The sequence below is a fragment of the Gossypium arboreum genome, chromosome 7 (assembly GCF_025698485.1).
Source record: "Gossypium arboreum isolate Shixiya-1 chromosome 7, ASM2569848v2, whole genome shotgun sequence".
NCBI lineage: Eukaryota > Viridiplantae > Streptophyta > Magnoliopsida > Malvales > Malvaceae > Gossypium > Gossypium arboreum.
In genome coordinates this window covers 58,977,914-59,000,219 of record NC_069076.1, presented here as the reverse complement: position 1 = coordinate 59,000,219, position 22,306 = coordinate 58,977,914, and the positions used below count along the sequence as shown (strand labels likewise).

The window sequence follows — 22,306 nt, the reverse complement described above, 5'->3', positions numbered from 1 at the left end:
ATATATTATATATATATAAGTATATTTTTATGTAATATTAGTACTCAAATATGTATTTAACCTTAAAATCATATGTGTATATCATGTAAATGATTTAATATTATATTTCTTTTATACGTGTTACGTACATAAGTTTTAATATTATATTTCATATATATTATTATGTATATTTTAATATTATTTAGGTATCTATTTTTTTACTATTATGTGTATCTCTAATATTATACGTTTCTAATACTATTATTTATATATAATTATATATGTATATATATGTGTATGTACGTGTGTAATGTGCAAAATAGTTTTATTATTATTATATTTATTATTTCTAAGGTAGGTATGTATTATATATGTTCGATATGTGTCATATGTATTTTATCGTTAATAGTTATGTATTTTTACTATCTTATATATATACTTCTAACACTACATATATATATTATATTTCCAACACTACTACTATTTATATATATATATATATATACATATATATATTACATATGTACTCTTAATTATCTTTATATATATATTTATGATATTCTCATTGTGTTCTTGTATTTGATACTATTGTTACATTTAATATCGCGCGCATTGTCATTTTTTTATATCATTGTTGTATATATTATATGCCTTGATGTAATTCCAACTATTATCTTTCATTTCCCGCCCATTTTTATATATATTTCCCCGTTGTTCATTATTTTAAAATATTTATTCGTGTTTTATTAATTACAATACATAAGGCAATGTATCGATTTAACACCATGTCGTTGATTTCATCGAAATGTTGGGTGAACGTCAATCGACTCGTGTTAAGACGGTATATCCTTCTAAAAAATCAAAAATTTCAAACTTCTCGTCTTTTTATCGGATCACGATTAAATTTTAAATTGAATTTGTATTTTTGAGCATCAAGACAACACGTGTTTAGGAGATACCAATTTTTGGGCGTCGCAAGGGTGCTAATACCTTCCTCGCGCGTAACCGACTCCCGAACTCTAATTTTTCTCTGACTTTTAACGTAGACCTCAACTCGGCCTTTTCCTCATTTTTTAAAGAAAAATCTAATAGGTGTCCGATCACACCTAGAAAAAGGATCGGTGGCGACTCCCAGTTTATTTTAAAACCAAATTTCAATTTCCAATTTCCTAATAAATCGCCACAATTTAGCGACCCGAATCCACAAAATTTTTACGTCGCTACGCATATCATAGACCTTAAAATAATCATAAAATAATTATTTCTATCTCGGATTTTGTGGTCACAAAACCACTATTCCGACTAGGCCCAAAATCAGGATATTACATTTAAAGCTAGATCATATCTTTATAAAATACCACAATTCAGATGTGCAGAATAACTTGTTTGCCTGAAACATTTCAATTCAACTCCATACCCAATAAGCATTACATTGAGACTAGTCATATATATATATATATATACATGTCATGATACATATCATTCTCTTTCTGTTTTCTTATAAACACATATCATTTATTTCATTAAATCAATATTTCATATACCATAGTTTCCATGTATTCCATATATATTTATTTTCCTCCTCCTCCTCTCCATTCCACATCCTTAATGTATATAGCATTCTTGTAAGTACGATTTCACAATTTACTAATAAATGCTCACATCAAACTGTCTACACGAGTCATTGTCACTTACTTATTTATAATTTGAGCTACAGAGCTCTAAATTAAGATCCGTAAATTTCCCCTAAAACTAGACTCACATATCTTTCCACCATAAAATTTTCATAATTTTTGGTTTAGCCAATTAGTACAGTTTATTTATTAAATTTTCCCCTGTTTCACTTTTTGATAGTTCTGACCTCTCTTCACTAAAAATTAATTATCTCACAGTACAGAACTCGGATAATGTTCTTGTTGATTTATCTTGAAAATAGACTCATTAAGGATGTTAAAAATATAAGTTTAAGCCTCTAATTATTTTTATCCAAAATTTTGTGATTTTCCAAAGTCAAAACAGGGGATCACGTAATCATTCTGAACCAGTCTCACAAAAACATAAATATCTCAAAATATAGAACTCCTTTTCTTGCTCTGTTTCTTTTATATGAAAATAGACTCATTAAGTTTTAATTTGATATCTCATTTAGTCTCTGATTCGATTTCTACTATTTTTGGTAATTTTTAAAATTCACTTCACTTCTACTGTCTGAAACAGTTTTATTGCTAATTCACTCTTTCACACTTTCTTTGTATTAACCTCATTTTAACATACATATCACAAATCATTTTCACCACATTTCATACATCACAAGTATAGGCCTATGATTACAAGGTCACCATAAAGTCATCCTCATGTATAACTTACTTGTTTATAACCTCACCACATCCTGGTCACTTAATGAACACATCATTCACATAATCAAGTTCCTGCACTTATTCATCACAAAACTCACAAAGCAATACATAGAGAGTCTCCCGTTGAACACTTCGGATCAATCCTCGATACTTGGTGGTTTCAGCACATAGCTCCACCCATCATATAGTTCGGCTCTCTTGTACACATGGTGAACACTCAGTACCACCCATGTGACCTACCCAGTTTATCTCGTAACTTTCTTGTCTACATGGTGTCCTTCACCTGGAACCACGCATGCGACTTAGCTACATATATCCCGTAGCTCTCTTGTCTACATGGTGTACACATAGTATCACCCATGCGACCTAGCTACATCATAATGTCTTGTAGCTCTCTTGTACACATGATGTGCACTCAAAGACCATACATGTGACCTAGCTACATACTATCTCAGATCATCCAAATTTTTCAAGGTTCAACCGGATTTCTCTCTTTTCCAACAATTTCACCAATCAAGTAATTATCCACAAACATATTTCCAATATTATTATAAAATATCATAATACAAGTAAAATTGATGTATTACTTACATATAAACTTACATCTCATTTAATATCAAGGTAATAACATTAAATTACACATTGCCTTATTAAAAATCATATGAACTTACAATTTCTCATAATATCCATAATCATAGAAATCACATTTATGTATGATAATTCAATGCACTTTATGTACCATAGACATATTTTTAAATCAATTCATAAACTGGGCACCATAAACATTTAATTTAACATAGTTCAATTAATTCACTAAATTTAACTTTCAAATATAAATTACAACATTATTCTTTGTATTATTATCACACCAACTTACATACTTTCAACACCTCAGCAATCATAGTAAATATATCAATTTTACATTGAAACATGCATAAATTAATGCTTATTATACATATGAACTTACCTCGATACTAAAACGGCCATTTTACCAACTTTCCCAATTTTCGATTTTTCTCTCATTCTAGGTTCAAATCTCGTTTTCCGAGATCTAAAACATCATATTTTACTTATTTAATTAATGTACTATTCAAAACAGTCCTTAACTCAAACTTTGACAAAATTATAATTTTGCCCCTAAACTTTTGCATATTTACACTTTTTCCCCTAGGCTCGGGAATTAAACTTCATCCCTTATTCTTATGTTTTATGACATGCTGATAACTTTTCCCTTCTATGTCAACATCAAATTCTCACTCTAGCATATACCTGACTATTAGTTATTTTTACCGATTAAGCCCTTTTACTCGTTTTCACTCAAAACCGAGTAGCACAAGTTGTCTAACATAATTTAAAACCTCATATTCTACTATAAAACATCAAAATAAACACATTTCACCTATGGGTATTTTTCCAAATATGAACCCTAGCTTAAATTATTGCTAGAATAAGCTTAATCAAATTACCGGGATTCCAAAAACGTAAATAACTTGAATAACGGGGTTAGAACGGACTTACTATTGAGCTTGGAAAGCTTGAAAACCCTAGCCATGGCTTCCCCCATGCTAATTTTGGCCTCCATGAGAAAGATGAGTCAATTTTGGCTTTATTTTCCCTTTTTATTTCTTTTAATTACCAAATGACCAAAATGCCCTTCCTTACTAAACTTTCAAAAATTCCATCTATGTCCAATTTTTATTCATAACTTAGAAATTGGTCAAATTTCTATTTAAGACCTCCTAATTAATATTTCAAAGCAATTTCATGCTAGAAACTTCTAGAATGCAAGTTTTGCAACTTATTCAATTTAGTCCCTAACTTCAAATTGAGCACTTTATGCATAGAGTTTCTTCACGAAATTTTCACAAAATCATGCAATCATATCATAGACCTCAAAATAATCATAAAATAATTATTTCTATCTCAGATTTTGTGGTCCCGAAACTTCTGTTCCAACTAGACCCAATTTTGGGCTATTACATTATAATAACTTGAATAATAAATAAAAAAATATTAGTAAAATAATAAGCATTATCAATCGTAAAATAATTTAATTATATATACCAGATTTGCTAAATAATAACATGAATGTCAAATATTGGCATAAAGAAAAATAGTCATAATAATAACTTAACACAAATTACATTAATTGAAATTTACATTAATAAAAAAATGTATATATAATTATCATTATTAGATTTGAGTTGTAAAAATAAATGTGTAAATGTTACCCAAAGCAAATATTTCATTTAGAAAATAAAATAAAAGAATTATGAAAATACATATACCATATATAGTTTAACGGGATCGTTATACGGGTAAATTAAATAAAGTGAAATGACGTGAACTTCAATATGAACTCTTAAAAGCTCGTGCTGATAACGTGCTATAAAATAATTAATTAAGTAAAAGAACATTTAAAGTAAATAAAGAATTTTCTCATCTCATCTTTTCATTTATAAAAGAGATATATATAAGCCATTTGACATTCAATACAACATAAATGAATAAAGTTTATTTAACAGCTTTATTAACATGTATATTAAACATCTTTAATAATGAATAGTTGGTTTTAACTCATTATTTTTATAAATGTTTAAAAGTTATAAACATCTATTTATAATATTTACAAACATTATAAGAATTTTCTCTCATATATTGGAATCCACTTGGAAATAATCAGCATGTAGCCGCCAAGCCGACAGAGGAGGAGGAAGAAGGAGCTAGTCGGATGCCAGGTCATCTATGCGGGACCCGGAATGATTGAGACATTACATGGAGGGCACGTGTAGGAAACCATCAACAGCAATGGAGGTGGTTGTACCCGATGAATTCCTCTTCTCACTTCTCATTTCTCAACATCCGTTATCATTTCTTCTTTCTCTCTCTTTCCTTTCACCGCCTATATAAAATTAATATTTTATATTAACTTTTAAAAGGGAGTTTGCTGCTGTTAACTCTATTTTATTCAATTCAATTCTCATTAGACATTTAGTCAGATTTTTTTTCCTTTCTTTTACGGTGCTTCTACCTTTCCACGCAATCTCAACTCCCCCCCTTTTAGAGATCGGATAATTTTCAGTTCTCGAATTATTTCCCCTCTGTATTTGTAAATCCTCACCTTTTCCGTATGTTAATTTGTTAAATTATTTTTCATGTTTTTTGCTTTTTGCTTTTTTATTTTTGGATTGATGAACTGATTGATCTCTGTTATATGACCAATAGGGTGCTTTTGATTTTCTGCCTGTAATTCATATGCTGATGTTGTTTGGATCGTTTATCCTGATAAAGGAGGAATCTTTTTGGGTGGTTAGGGTTAGGGTTTGGGATGTTTTGGTAATTGCTGGGGAAGGATCAGATGATATATATGGTGGTTTTCTGATTTTGATTTTAAGATATTGAATCTTCGGGTGGGGGGGGGGGAATTAAATCTGGAATTTTGGAATCTGGAAACACCTAGTAAGACTCATTATGTTCCGGGGAACTTGTTTTTTCATTTTTAGAAAGCAACTTATATATATATATATATGTATGTATGTATATATATGTTTACCATAAAATTTCCCTGAGGTGAATTTTGTATTTCAATACGAGGCTATAGGATTAATGGTAGCCGAGCACAATTAAGAGCAAAATTGTGATATTCAATTATTATTGGATGAGAATTGAAAAGATGGTCTTTAGGTGCTCCTGAGCAACTCTATGATTATTTTATTCGAAATTTCACCTTTGAAGAAGTATTACTCGTGGTGTTTGGGGAAGTAGTTATGAAAGAATTAAAAAATTTTGATTGCTTGAGCTGATAACTGTTGTATACAATTGTATTCTCATGTTTATCACCAAGTAATCTGGGAAATAAATCTCATTGAGCATAAAAACTTTATGAAAAAAGTACTATTCAAATTCAATTGATTGTTCAAACTTCAAACAACTATTTCAACCTTTGCCTCTATGCTGCACTATCTGCATGGTTGCTATGCATTTTTCTTCTCTCTATTGATGATTGATAAAAATTTTAGATTGATATATATCAAAATTGACAATCTCTTCTGGTTTTTGTGGCCCAAGTGCAGGTATGATAGCTGTCTGGTTCAAGACTAACACTTAGTTACTTATTCAAGGGTTCTATTTGATCAAGTTTTCTAGGACTTTTTACATTGCATTATATTGTTCAGTGCTTTGGAGCTTTGCATCAGGATTTGTCATCTGATTTTCTTTGTACAAGTTAACAAGTGACGATTCTATAGTTTTCAGTTTGCGTCTCTCAGAGATACAGATTACAGAAGACTGCGGTAGGAAATATATTCAAAGTTCAGTGTCCTGGTAAGTTTATGTTAAGATATAGACGAATTAATCTCTTTATGTTATGAAATTATTGACAGTGCGTGGCATGTCTCCCATTTGTAGGTTGGCATATTTATCACTCGTCCACGTTGCTGTTGTTTATAATTCATATGGGCATCTAGGTTTACTTTATGTTTAGTGGCTCTAGGTAAAAATAAACTTTTCAGTGGACTCTAAATCTGGCATTATGAACAAATGAGCTAAAATAGTTCATAGCTGATGCTGCTTGTTCAGACTTATATGATGCACCTAATTTTAATTGCCTTGTGTGTGTGTGTGTGTGTTTTGGGGGGGGGGGGGGAACTTACTGGAGGACTTTATAATATCTTGCCGGTGCCGGTGGTTGATCCCTACAAGGTTTTTGAAATGAGCCGTATTTTGTACCTGAGATTGAGTTTGGTCACTATTTGTGTGGAAGTCAAGGAAACTAGAGAATTTTCATTCCGTTTCCCTTCTGCACCATGCCTTTCCAAGAAATAAAGATGTTGGGGTTTCTGGGAATGTTTTCGGGTTTCCTTTTTTTTTTTCTTTTTCTTTTTATGGGACCTTTGGTGTATTTTATGGTCTGCTTCTTTTCTATTGTTTGACATGCTGCCATCTTTTATACCTTGGTATGGAGACTTCTGAAAATTCTCCGTGCACGGTGCTAGTTTTGCAGTTTATAATGTTCGTTGTCTAGTTTATCCTTTGATTAATGGACTATTTTTCCTGTTACCTGATGAATTCAATATGCTGAGTAACTTTACACAGCATGTTCAAGATGGCTGGTGTTAAACGAAGAATAATTACTGATTTGGATGTCCGTGCTCTCCATAAAGAACTGGATGAAGTCTCATGTCCAATCTGCATGGACCATCCACATAATGCTGTTCTCCTGCTGTGCAGCTCGCACGACAAGGGTTGCAGATCTTACATTTGTGACACAAGTTACAGGCATTCAAATTGCCTAGACCGATTTAAAAAATTAAGGGCTAATTCTAGTAAGAGTCCAATATTACCTCATCCCTTCCCCCTAAACCCTCCGAATTCTAGTACTTTTGATTTGAACTTGGCATTAAGAACTGATTTTGTTGAAGGTAATGGAAGTCAAAATCTGAGTGAAACCAATAGCATGGCAGGAGGATCAGAAGATAATATCCGAGAGTCAACTAGGAATCTTGATTCACAAGGAGAAGGTATTATAGAAATAGCAGACTCTTATTCCTTCCGGGGAAGATCTGAATCCGAAGATGTAGATGCTGAGAATTTTAAATCTAGGTTGAAATGCCCTCATTGCCGAGGGAACGTACTTCGCTGGGAGGTTGTGGAAGAGGCCAGAAAGTATCTAAATTCGAAGAAGAGAACTTGTTCTAGGGAATCTTGCTCCTACTCTGGAAGTTACCAGGAATTGCGTCGGCATGCCAGGAGAGTCCATCCGACAATACGACCTTCAGATATTGACCCATCCAGAGAACGAGCCTGGCGCCGCCTTGAGCACCAAAGAGAATACGGTGACATTGTAAGTGCTATTAGATCTGCCATGCCTGGTGCCCTTGTGGTTGGAGACTATGTTATTGAGAATGGAGATAGGTTGGCAGCTCGAAGGGAGAATAGCACCGGTGAAGCGAGTTCACCATGGTGGACTACTTTCTTTCTGTTTCAGATTGGTTCAGTCGACAATGTTGGTGAATCAAGAGCCAGGTCCAGGGTTTGGTCAAGGCATCGACACCCTGGAGGAGCTGTATCTGAGCGGAGGTTCCTTTGGGGCGAGAATCTCTTGGGTTTGCAAGATGACGACGATGAAGATGATGTGCGTGTAATAAGTGATGTAGGTGAAGACGCATCCCCAAGCCCAAGGAGACGCAGACGCCTGACGCGGTCAAGGTCAGATGAAGATCAGTCATGAAATAAATCAGATATTTTTGCAGGTAAGTCCCAGTTGCTTGACATTATTTCGAATGGGATTTATTTCGAACTGCTTTTCCCTGATCCGGTCGGTAGTATTCATCCCAAGTAGTATGCATAAGCTTTTGCTGGTCTCAGAATCCACCATCTTGTGGGTTTCTAGTATGTGTCATCTGGAATTATGTATTCAGACTTTTATGTATTCTGGCTTTAGACAAATGTATTTAGATGTACTGAAGCTCAAACCAGTATTTCTCTTCACTGGTCCTGCATTACTAAGGAGTTTTATACTGGCATTTACTCTTGTGCTTTTAGATTATGGAAAATTATTTGGTACAGGGTTAAATGAGTCGATTCCGATTCATTTTTATCCATGTCTATTACCGGGCTTTTAAAAGTTGCGGAACCGGTCCCATTAATTTTTTAAAATAATTATTAAAAGAATATCAAATCTGGTTCAATTGATTTTTATCTCGATTCAATTAATTTGTGTGTCAATGGTTGGTTTTCGTTTGGTTTAAACATGCATTAATTAAAGCAAAATTTGAGAAATCATTACTTGTTTTAAGATTATGATTAACGAAAATGAATGTCTAAGTTATTATTTGATTTGTTGAGACAAATGATAAGAGAATTTTATTCATGGTAAGAAATCGAATTTATTTTTATTTATAATAAAAGAAGCTTAAAAAGAGTTGTTAATGGAAAAACCCAACAATTTATTACGTTGCACTTGATATTGTTAAGTGTGAAGGTGGCTAATTATGTAGCTCATCGATACACCTTGCCCGTGGAAGGTGGTATAGAACCAACAAAAATACCTTTCTGCATACACCAAGGACACAATTGCATTGTACGGGAACATGATTAGAAGAGAAAACTAAAGAAGTTTGTGTTTTTGATATTTCTGATGAAAAATTGAATCTGCAATCCATTTCCTTTGAAACACACCATCCAATGTAGTGAAGCCAATATACCTATGTCAAGTTTAAGGTGGCCTTCGAACCAATATATCAATATTCCTCCAATTTTTATATCACGTGATCTTTACAATTTTTACCTTATTCTTAGTTTATCGGGTCACACACGGCTACCTATTTTCCTAAATAATTTTTAGTATATTTTGTTTTGATAATTATTTTCTTATTAAGGTAAAAAACCCAACGTGTGTTCAGTTGGAGCAAAAATTATTCCAAAAAAATGTTTTTCATATTTTCCGCTGACTTATCCCCTGTTGTCATTTTACGCTTCCTTTTCTTCACGTCTTTCTCCCCTCTTCACTCCTCTCTCCTTGGACTCTTGTCCCTCACCGGTAATATCAACGGTGACCTACGATGCAATATCAGTGACACTGACGGACCCATCTCCAGATTCTTCCTCTGAGATCGTCGTCCTGGTTTTAGACCTCAAGCTCATTGGCCATCGTTTCATATTCTTAATTCCCATGATCTTTTACTTGCTTTTATGTTTTCCGTTTTTCTTAAACTACTTAATAGCTAAAATTCATGGGTTTTGTTTGAAGGTTTAATGCTAGTGATGGAACGATGAAAGTGAGAGCCATCTTTTCATCAAATATGTTATCTGCTATAAGTTCAGGTAATACCCAAAACACAGGTCTTGTAAGGATTCTTGATTATACCTTTTATGTCATTCTCATCAAATTTGTCCTATATGATATAGTTTCTAGAACTCGATAATCAAAACTGTTATGGGTTTTCAGATGTTTGATTGTAACAAAATGTGAGGTCGTCTCTCCTGCAATCGATATGGAAATCAAAGTTGAAGTGAATACTTTGAAGAAGCCAAAGGTTGAAAATGTGGTCAAAACAGAAGGGGCTGGTAATTTCAAGTCAAAGCAAGAAATGTGTTTAACATTTTAAATTTGTAGAAAAATGGGTTCTAATCAATTTAATGATTAACATATGATGTCAAGACATCTTGCATTTGTGCTGTGTGTATGTTGAGTTTATGTTATTTATTTTGTGTTGTGTACATGTTGTCCATTACATATGGAAAGATACTCTCAAAGTTGCAAAGAAGCAGTTAAAAATTGTCCAGAATGACGTTTAACGAGAATTCTGTGGTGGAAGAGGATATTAATGAAGAAAAATTTATTCTTCAACTTTATTCCCCTTCGTTAATGGAAGAATTCTTCACTATAAGCTAATGGACATGTAATCACTTACTGTTTTACTTTGAATTTCAGATATTATTGTTGTCCAAAGTGTCACTTCAACAAGGAATTAATATCAGTCCTCAACTTGTCCAAGCATTCTACATCTCTTTTGTATTGATTATAATCTTGTTTCATTGCACTTGTTTACATAACCTATATTTGTTTATTGATTTCATGTAAGCTTTCAGCATTCCTTCACTTAACAATTATTGGTCATTGCTTTTAAGAATTTATAAATTTATAAAAAGAGGAAGTAGAGTGTCGTGCGCTTATAAAATTGCATTGTTAATGTTTTATGAAATTGCCAATAAATATTGCTAAAAAATTACTATACAACTTGACATTTGAGTGATGAGCATGTTTACTATGCTATGATGAAATTGTTTTCTGGCAATTATGAAAGAAATGATTAATATTTCAATGTTTTTATATTACTGTCAAATTGTTATGATATTGCTTTTCTTTTCCATTTTTTATTAATGTTGTTTGTTGAATTATAATTAATATTCAAATTTTAGTTTTATAAATGAATAAATAAAATAATAATTGTGAAAATATTTATATTTTGTTTGTTTCAAAAAAGTTTTGGAAATTAAGTTTAGGAAAACTGTCAAATTTATTGACAAGTGCTGAAAGTAACATATTTTCATCTCATTTTTAACACATTTTTGGGTGATTATCCGATGTTTATTGTGAATTTTATACTCCTAATATTTTAAATTCCTATTTTTATACTTAATAGAGTATTTGGGAGCAAAAGGAGTGAAAAATGAGTGAAAACCGGAGCATTGGAGCAAGTTGAAGGAGCCATACGGGTTGAATCATTTCACACTGCTAGACCACATGGCTATGTGAACGATATGGTCATGTTGTAGATCGTGGCGATTTCACAGGATTACACACTAAACAACAAAAAATCATGATTTTTAGGTTTTTCGAGCATTCTAAGACGTATATATGACAAAAATAAGAAGATAAGAGATGACCGTCAGAAAATACTCAAGAAAACAACTCAAAAAATGTCAGTGAAGCCGATTTTGAAGCAGATTTCCGCCAAGATTTAAGATTCGTAGTTGATTTCTTAGGAAGTTATCATGAGTTTCTTTATTTCTTTCTGTTATAATGTATCTTGAATATTTCATTTATTTTCAAGCATTAACTAATTTCTAAATACTTAGGGGGGATGAATCCTATGATGGATTTTGTCGTTTGATTTTTTTTATTTTACGCAATAAATTCTTAGTGTCTTATTCTCAATTATGTGTGCTTAATTCTTGATTTAATATTTCTAGAGTTTTGATCCATGTTCGATGTGCTTAAATCGGTGGTTGAATAAACCCTGTTTAAGATTAAATCATGCGTAATTGAGTGGAGTTGTATGCAATCCTAGAAATAGGACGACATAAAACTATCAGATTAGAGTCAAATCTAATAGGAGAATCCATAGCATGAGTTAATGTGATAATAGGGGTTTTAATTAGAAATAAATTTCAATAAATCAACCTAGAGTCAGTTGTTCTTATGCTCGAAAGAGATATTAGCATAATTTAGGGATTTTTACAAATCAATGTGCTAAGTAAAGAAATTGTGTAATTTAGATTAATAGTGACAGATGAAATCTAGACAGATTCTTTCCTGGGTATTGTTTTGCTTCTTGATTGTTATCCGATTATTTTTGTGTTTTGTTCTTTGTCATGTTTGTTAGTTAATTAAATTAGTTAATTTTAGTTTTAACTAATCATTTGAATTAATCGGTTAAATAATAGAAAGACGGTAATTACTAGTACTTGTAGTCCTCATGGGAACGATATATTTACTCACCGTAATTATTCCATTAATTGATAGGTGCATTTGCGTTAGTCAAATTTTTTGTTAATTTCGTGATCATCAAGTTTTTTGTGTCGTTATCGGGGACTAGAATATTAGGAAAATTTTATTTCTACTAATTAGTCATTTTTCATTTTAATTTTAATACTTCTATTTTTAATTTAATTTTTAAATTCTGTTTTTTTTTTGTTTGATTCTTATAGGTTTTTTGGTTTATATCTAGAGGCAATCCGTTGGAACCATTCATTTTTTTACAGTGAGATCGAAAAAACTACTCGCATAAATCGAAAAAAGGTTAGAAAAGCAAGGCAAGGTCAACAACATGTTTTCATAAACGATCAAGAGCAAAATGGCATTACTATAGAGATGGATAATAATATTGGTAATCTGCAACTTCCTGCACGTCCTGCTCCTTGGACTATATATGACTAAACTAAGCCTACTCTGATTGAGGTTGAATCGAGTATTGTTAGACCGACTGTTGTTACAAATAATTTTGAGATTAAGCCGAACACAATTCAAATGGTGTAATAATATGTTCAGTTTGATGGGTTACAAGATGAAAATTCGAACTCATTTAGCCAACTTTTTGAAGATCTGCGACACATTTAAGATCAACGATGTGACTGATGATGCCATACGCTTGTGGTTGTTCTTATTCTTTTTGAGGAATAAGACAAAATAGTGGTTGAATTCACTTCCATGGGGTTCCATTACCACTTGGGCTTAGATGACTAAAAAGGTTTTGATGAAGTACTTTCCACCGACTAAAACAAACTAAGTTGAGGAATGACATCTATTCTTTTGCTCAATTTGATCTTGAGACGCTTTATGATATACGAGAGAGATTTAAGGATCTGTTGAGAATGTGTCCTCATCATGGATTACCTTTGTGGATTCAAGTGTAAAGTTTTTACAATGGTTTGAACCCTTCGACCAGACAAATTATTGATGTAGTAGCTGATAGGACACTAAGTAACAAAACACCTGAGGCTGCCATTCGATTTTGATTTTAGGCCAATTAATAGTTATATATTTACATACATATATGTATTAATATCTTACAATATATTATTACATGATGTAATACTATATCACATACTATAATAGTAGAACATAATATACTAGTTATTATACTGTTTGTAAAGTCCTTATACTCTTTGTATATTTGAAAGTTAGCTTTCCTAGTGTAACACCCTCTACCCGTATTCCGAGCCTAGAATAGGGTACGACGCATTACCGAACTTAATATGATCAATCATGTAAAAATCAGCCATAAAATTTCTTCTAAATTAAAAACTTTCATACATATGTTTAACGTCCCTTATATGGGCCTACGGGGCTCAAAACATACATTCAGGGTGGTTCGGGACCAAACCGTAAACATATGAAACTTTTGCAACACTTAGAAAATTTTCACACTTTGGAGAGTCACACGCCCGTGTTTTCAACTTGTGTAACTCTCTGTTTATAACTTCATCACCCTTGTCAGTCGTACACTTCATATAAATAACAAGAAACGTGTATGGGGTCAATTCTCATTAAATTTCTCATATATATACACAATTTCACGTTATGTAATCATACAACATATATCAGCCATATCTCTGTAATCTAAATATATTTTCATAACAACTTATCTTGATTTCATACTATTTCATATTTAAGCTTAAATAACCAAAGTATTTGAAATAACATCTTTAATGCAAATAGTAAATAAACACATTTATCAAACATTTTCCATACTCATATATCAATGTCTCAAGTCTCCATATATCAATAACCGTCATTTTCATGAATTCCGAGTTTAATTTCATAATTATTTGTCTCGTGTTCAATTTATTCCATGTCGAAACTTTATTCATTAAAACATTTAAATTATCAATACATATGGACAGTACATTCAAGATGAACAATTATATAATCATAAATGAATTCATTTATCAACCAAGTTCTATACTTATATATTATCAACTCGTACTTCCTTGTATCACATAATTCCATGTAACACTTACCAAACTTTGTCAAATTAGTAAACGTCTTACGGAATTGAGTACTTCGTTTTCTCGATGCCATAGTTCAACTATGGTCTTACACATCTTCACATAATGATGCCATAGCCATCTATGGTCTTACACATATTCATATATCGATGCCATAGCCTAGCTATGGTCTTACGCATAATCACATATCACATATCGATGCAAGAGCCCAGCTATAGTCTTACACGAATCACATATCTCACTGATGCCATATCCTAGATATGGTCTTATACAGTAGCATATATCGCACCGAGGCCATATCCCAGATATGGTCTTATACGGAAATCACTTGTCACTTGTAGCCAAAGCTACCACTATTCACTGATCAGGTAGCCGGAGCTACCATTTTTCACTGATCAGATAACCGGAGCTACCACTTTTCACTGATCAGGTAGCAGAAGCTACCTCTTTTCACTTGTCATTTGTCCTTAATCAGATAAGTGTAGCCGAAGTTATCACTTATCACTTTCACTTGTCCTTGATCAGATAAGTGTAGTCGAAGCTATTACTTATCACTTTCATTTGTCCTTGATCAGATAAGTGTAGCCGAAGCTATCACTTATCACTTGTTGCCATGGTCCAACCATGGTCTTTTCCTTCAATTCATCTTGTCACTGAACTGAAATACTCAATTTAATCATTTATTCAATTTTCATGCTTTTACATTATTCACGATTTTATCATCAATACATATGAAATAACACATCATGAAATTCATAAAATTAACAAATAATCACTAAAATTTAGCCATATAAACTCACAAGTTCAATTTTTGTATTATAACGATAATCATAATTGCATAATAAATATTCCAAATAAAACATTATATCATTTCTAATCCAACACTTATCGATTATAATCGGGCATGTGATCAATTTATACACGACTCATTCATATATTTTTCCTCGTCCTCCTCTCCATTCATATCCTTGGTTTAAATAACACACTTGTAAGTAACCTTATCCATAATTTTCACTAATTACTTATGTGAATATTCAAGCTATCCACCCGTGTCATAGTCACTAAATTATTTATATCTGAAGCTACAAAACTCCAAATTAAGATCCGCTAATTTTTCATGAAACTAGACTTACATATCTTCTTACCATAAAAAATTCATAATTTTTGGTTGGGCCAATTAATACAATTTATTAATTGAAGTCTCCCCTATTCTGTTATCTAACAGTTTCGACCTTTCTTCACTAAAAATTAATTATCTCTTCGTACAGGATTCGAACGATGTTCCCGTTTGTTTCTATTGAAAATATCTAAACATATAAATTTAAGCCCCTAATTATTTTTATCCAATTTTTGATGATTTTACAAAGTCAGAACAGGGGAACCCGAAATCATTCTGACATTGTCTAACAAAATTTATCATATCTCATGATTTACAATTCCATTGGTTACATAATTTCTTCTATAAGAAACTAGACTCAATAAGCTTTAATTTCATATTTTATTCATCCTCTAATTCCATTTCTACAATTTTTGGTGATTTTTCAAAGTTAGACTACTGCTGCTGTCCAAAACAGTTTTAGTGCAAAATATTGATTTCCATTTTGCCCCAAATTTCACAATTCATACGATTCAGTCCTTACTCAATTAACCCCTCAATTAAGATAATTTGTTAAATTAATACTTTTCATAGACATTATAAGTTATTTCATAACTACTGAAATTCAGAATTTCCATATAAAACTCTAACTTCAAACTCTTTTACAATTTAGGTCCCAAACATTCACTTTCTATTCAATTCTTTCAATAAAATCAGCATATAAACAATTTAAAGCTCTAATTCCATGCCAAATCATCATATACTTCCATCACATATTCATAGCAACTTTAAATTTCTTTCATAGAATCAAAAACTAATGAATTCAACAAGTGGACCTAGTTGTAAAAGTCACAAAAACATAAAAATTTTAAGAAATAATCAAGAATTGAACTTACTTGAAGTAAAAATATGAAAAACCAGATTAAGGGAACTCTTCCATGGCATTTTTGCTGATTAGAATGCAGATAAATAAAGAGAAATCTAGATAATTCCACTTTAGTCCTAGCTTTATTAAGTAAATTTTGCAATTTTCCAATTTTACCCTTAATTCTCCTTATTTTCTTGCTGATTTCATGCCCTTGCCGTCCAGCCCAAAGAGACCTTGGGTCTATTTGCATTTTAAATCCTCTTTCTTTTATCATTTAAGCTATTTAATCATTTCCCACAATTTTGCAGTTGATACAATTTAGTCCTTTTTGTTCAATTAACTATCAGAACTTCAAAATTTTTTGACGAAACTTTAATACTAAATTATTAACACTCCATAAATATTCATAAAAATATTTATGGCTCGATTTAAAATTCTCGAGATCTCGATACCTCGTTTTCGATTCTAATTATTTTAAAATTCATTTTTAGTACACTATTCACTATTTCAAAATTTTTTCTAACTTCGCATTTAACTTATACTCACTAAATTAATAATATTTCCTACTCATTTTTCGGATTTAGTGATCTCGAATCACCGTTCGATACCACTAAAATTAGATTACACACCTAGTATATTATATAATGTCATATCATATCATATCATATGTTTATATATATATGTGTTAAGGTCAGGTTAGGCAATCGATTGTTTTAATGTTTTCTGTTCAATTTTGGTTTTGAAATTTAAAATCGTTTAAACCAAATTAATCAACTTTACATCTATTAAATGTAATATATATTTAAATTCAAATCTAAACCTAAACCCAATTTAAACTTTATTCAAAACCAAACATGAATAAAAATAAACCCATTCCAAATTTAAAATTATTATAAATATAATAATATTAATAAAAACATTAAACATTAATAAATAAAAAACCTAAAAGTAAAACCAAAATTCCCAAATCATAAAATAAAAATTAAAAGTAAAACTTAAAATTTCAGATCGTTAAAATTAAATTTATTACTAATGTTATTAGTAATACATAATAAATTATGTTTAATCATTTGTTATAAATATAACACTAGTTGTTGTATTATTAAATTAATATATTGTGTCATTATATATTTTATATTATCATTAAATTTAAATCTTCTAGATTATAATAATTATTAATTTTATATATTTATTATACATATATAATTATAGAATTAAAAATATTTTATATTCAATTAATGTTTTTAAAATTTATTTTATTTTATTTTATAATTTAACATAAAAATTTATTATAATTACTTTTTCTATTAATAAAATTTTAATTTTAATATGTAATGCTTATGAACATATTTTCAGAAAATAAATAATAATTATTTATTTTTATTTTAAGTAATATTATAAAATTACAGTAATTATATTTAGCTACAAATTCAAAATTTTTCAAGTCAGATGGATTTCAAACTTGAATTTTTATGAACTCTGAGTTCAATTTTTTTTTTTTATCTTCAATTTTTCCGAATTTAAAATTTTTGGATTGAAATTTGTTAGGAGCACAAAGTTTTCCAAACTTAAATCATTAGACTAAAATTGACATGAATAAAGTTTGGAATTCAGACATGTTTTGTGAGGTCTAAATTTCCTAGTTAGAATTTGGTCACAGATATCTAGATTTGTGTGGCTCTTTTACTTTAGTAAGTAATGGTTATGAAAAAGGTTAAAGTGGAGGGGGCAGAAGCTATAGCCTAGGCCGTGGAAGGGTGTGCAGTGATCGCTCAAGGGGTGTCGTCGTGTACTAAAGCACAATCAAGGATTGAAGCTACTGTCTTTTTTCACTCTAGCTAGATGCTTGGGTTGGCCGGTGGGAAAATGATTGCAGTACTGGGTTTTTTTTTTTTAAAATTACATGTGTTTTATCCATTTTACAATTTGATTATAGTATTTAAGTAAATCCTTTTTTAATCAATATCGATTCCAACTTAAATCAAATATTAAAAAAAAAAAATCCGATTGATGTATACTGTGAGACGTGGCTTACAACATAAAGCATTATTAAGCATTGCGTTGGCAAGGTTTTCTTGTTGATGTTTTTGCATTTAGTCAAAGGGTTATGATTGTGATGTAAATCAAGTTAATGGTTGCCAATATCCCATCAGGGCTATGAATATATTTGTGTTTTCCTTGGAGGTCTCTATGCTTTTTATATTTGCCCATTCAATAAATTAAACCCAAGCCCCATATTCAAAAAACCCCGCCGAATTCCTATATTATCTTCAAATCGGCCAATATCCTTAAAATATAATAATAATAAAACCAACTTAATTAAAATTGATATTTTTGCCTAATTAACCTCTTTATCGACACTCCATGGAGTGAATTGAAAGGACAAGTTATGACACACACTCAAATGCCCGAAAGTTACAAGGAAAAAGAAGGCAAACATGAATTATCTTTATTCAATCGTAAATGTATGGAATTGACAGAAACCCAGTGTTACCAAACATATGTTAATGGCATTGCTACTTAAATTTGGTAAAATTTTTGACATATAAGAGGACCATCTTAGAATCTTTGCAGTTTGAACCTAGGCGTTAAGACGACCACATTCACGTGCTCAGCTTTCTTTGTTTTCATCATATTGCTACATGGGCCACATCTATCATCGCTGTATGTTATTATTATTATTATTATTATTATTATTATTTACGTCCAAACAATTTGTTAGCATACAAAAGACTCATTGAATGCTCCTATAAAATAGATTAAAGAAAAGGAAATCTTGTATGCTTTAAAATTTTTAAGCAGCAGACTGCAGATATATATAAAAATTAGGAATATGTAGGTGTTCAAAATGAATTAATATTAATTGAATTTTTAATTTTTAATCGTTAATCGAATTAAATTTTTTAAAAAATTAACTGAACCAAATATTTTGGTTAATTTGATCGGTTAACGAATTATCCAAAATTTATATATTTTTATTTTTTTGTTAAAACAAGTATAAAACATATATAATAAATAAATTAATAATGTTCGTTTGACCAATTTAACGAATTAAAACTACTATAATTTGTATTATTAATTAATAATTCAGTTAATTATTTGATTTTGAACCGAATTAACTAATAATTGAACTTTCAAAAAATTATTGACTGACCTCCAACAGAATTAAATCGATTAATCGACAGATTAACTGAATTAGATCGGTTCAATCGATTAATTCAGTTTTAACTGAAATTTGAACACCCCTATTCATAATCTCGGTTCTACCTTTTAATAATTTAAATTACAATATATTTAATTTAGTTTAAATGTTTTTTTATTAATGCATTTATTTAAAAAAATTGTAAACACATCTCCCACCACCAAACATCCGGACAATGGATAGTTGCGGTTGAGGAATACAAAGGAAATAAACCAAAAATCAAGGAGTAATCATTGTATCCCTAAGTGTATATTTTTGTTTTGGTATTGGTATATATTAATATATTTGATATGTCGTTTTGGGTTTATCAATGTGAAACCAACTAATTATTACAAAAATAAAAAATATTGATAAATCATAAATTCTAAACTCTAAATCTTAAAAAGAATTAAAAGTTCATTAATTTTTTATTTAAATTTATTGCTTTTAATTTATACTAATCACTATGCTTTAATTTTCAGAAATACTAGCAGTAGTAGTCATGAGCTCATTGCCTTGTCTCTTGCTTGGACAAAATGGCTCCGTTGCAAATAGTAATACTAAAGCAGCGATCGGAGGAGTTATACGGGATAATAATGGGCAGTGGCTGTCAGGTTTTGCCGTGGTAATAGGAATGACTAAGATTTTACAGGTGGAAGCAAGTGCTATAATGGATGAAACTAGTTTGGAATCTTTGAGGCATATTTTCGATTGGTAAATGAGGAGTTTTGAATCATAAAATTATGATATTATGTTCTACCCTATAAGCCTTTTATAACGAGATATCATATGCTCAAAATGGTTGAGTGGTGAATGAGAAATTAATGGTCAAAGTAAGCTACTTGTAAATTATATTGAGGAAAATGAAAAGCATTAGCCCAACATTGATTGGGAATCAAGTGTGGAACTTGTATGTATATGTAAAACTAATGCTTTCCTTAATGCGCAAGAGGGTGCAAATGCGCACCCGCACAATGTTCACCATGAAATGTTCAAACTAGTTGGGTCCTTCATAAGCCTATGGATATTTTAGCCCAATACGTATTTATTTCTTTTCTCAATGTCAGACATTAATTTGGATTTGATGGCCTTAATTCAAGACGTTATAATTCCAAATTAGTCAAAGTTTCCAATAATCTCTTTTTATACCGGAAATAATCAGAACATAGAGAGACAAGAATTCTAATAATTTCTTCTGAAAATTTTTCTTTCCTAAAAACTATTTTTCGGTGATAGAAAGAAGATAAGCCTAGTTCATTGATCACGCAGCTGCGCTATTGTGGTGTTCATCCAGTTGTTGTATCCTGGGAGATAATAGTCTGACGTTTCTCCGGCACGAAAAGAGCGGTCGAATCTGTCTTAAGGAGGCTGTGTTCCACAATTCTCAACTCTGAATCGATTTCCAACCTATTTACAGTAAACATTTATTTTAAATAATATTTTACTTGTTATTCCTGTTTTGATCTTGTAATTTATTTGATTTAAATTAATATACTTAATATTTTATTATTACTGTGTGTTTGCTAACGATTGTGCAACAACTGGTTTGGATAAAAGGGTATAAACATGTTGAGATTAATTGTGATAATGTGCTGCTTGTTGATACTATTCGTAATGGTTTCGTACCACTTAGCAACATTCTTGAAGTTTGGTTGATACATGAATGGTGTAACAAGGATTGGAAGGTAAAGTTCAGGCATACTCTACGAGAAAGTAACAAAGTAGCGGATTTTTTGGCAAAGGTGACAATAGGGAGCTAAACCAATTAATTCTCTTTGAAGGTCCACTGCAATATATACTACGACTGCTTGAAGAGGATGCCCATAGTTCTTTGCATGAAGATGCCACTGTTTCTACTCATTTCTAAGTTCTAGGAGTGTTTTATCTTTTAATTAAAAAAAAAAGAAAAGAAAAAGAAATTTGTAATAACTATTTCTTTCCCTTTACATGCCTTTTTCCGTGCTTAATACTATCTAAGGTGTATTGAAATTGAACTATTACTATTTGTTTAAAATGTAAATTATTAGTATTAAAATAATATAAAAATAAATAATTTAAATTAATACTATTTAAATAAACATAAGAATAATTTAACTGTGTAATGTTATTATTAGTATGATTCCTCGCTTTGTATATTGAATTGATTATTTGTTTGCGTCAAAATATAGAATATAAATTTAAAAGTTAAAATATATTCTACTCCCACTTAAAAATTTATATATAATCACATAATATTTTAATAAAAATTTAATGATATTAACTCTTTCAACTAATAATAATATTGTAAAAATACAAAGGCCAAATTACATTAGAAATTAAAGTGTAGTAGTTAAATTTCATATTTAGGCATAATATAGGGATCAAAATTAAAATTTAATCATTTTTCTAAATTTGCAAAAAAAATAAGGTATGATAAACACAAACATAAAAGAAATAGGAAACCACGTGTTAGTGTCACATGCTGAGGTGCAAAGCCCATGACCATCGCACAAAATGCATCCTATGGAGGTCTATCAATTAGATGGGGATCATTTGACCTATGAGAACTGACCCGATTCAAAGAACTGATGGAGAAGCCTATGTGGCCCAAT

At 30.7% G+C, this 22,306-nt stretch overlaps 1 protein-coding gene and 1 long non-coding RNA gene across 5 annotated transcripts; both read left to right on the top strand.

Annotated features, from left to right (window-relative positions):
• The first annotated feature begins 5,169 nt into the window (after positions 1 to 5,169).
• On the top strand, positions 5,170 to 8,860 carry LOC108453074 (uncharacterized). 3 transcript variants are annotated; one of them, XM_053030844.1, is made up of 4 exons: positions 5,172 to 5,464; positions 6,410 to 6,659; positions 7,431 to 7,660; positions 7,757 to 8,860. In XM_053030844.1, the coding sequence occupies exons 3-4, from the start codon at positions 7,432 to 7,434 to the stop codon at positions 8,563 to 8,565; spliced, it is 1,038 nt and encodes a 345-aa protein (XP_052886804.1). In that variant the 5' UTR covers positions 5,172 to 5,464; positions 6,410 to 6,659; position 7,431; the 3' UTR covers positions 8,566 to 8,860. The 3 variants fall into 3 exon arrangements, with proteins under 3 accessions (XP_017606466.1, XP_017606475.1, XP_052886804.1); XM_017750977.2 differs by having other exon boundaries at positions 5,170 to 5,445; positions 7,431 to 8,860; XM_017750986.2 differs by having other exon boundaries at positions 5,170 to 5,464; positions 7,431 to 8,860.
• Positions 8,861 to 9,502: 642 nt separating this feature from the next.
• Positions 9,503 to 10,496, top strand: LOC108486756 (uncharacterized). Of its 2 annotated transcripts, XR_008285821.1 has the most exons (3): positions 9,503 to 9,960; positions 10,087 to 10,160; positions 10,285 to 10,496. It is a non-coding gene; the product is annotated as an uncharacterized LOC108486756 (long non-coding RNA). The 2 variants fall into 2 exon arrangements; XR_001871549.2 differs by having other exon boundaries at positions 9,503 to 10,160.
• The last annotated feature ends 11,810 nt before the right edge of the window (positions 10,497 to 22,306 follow it).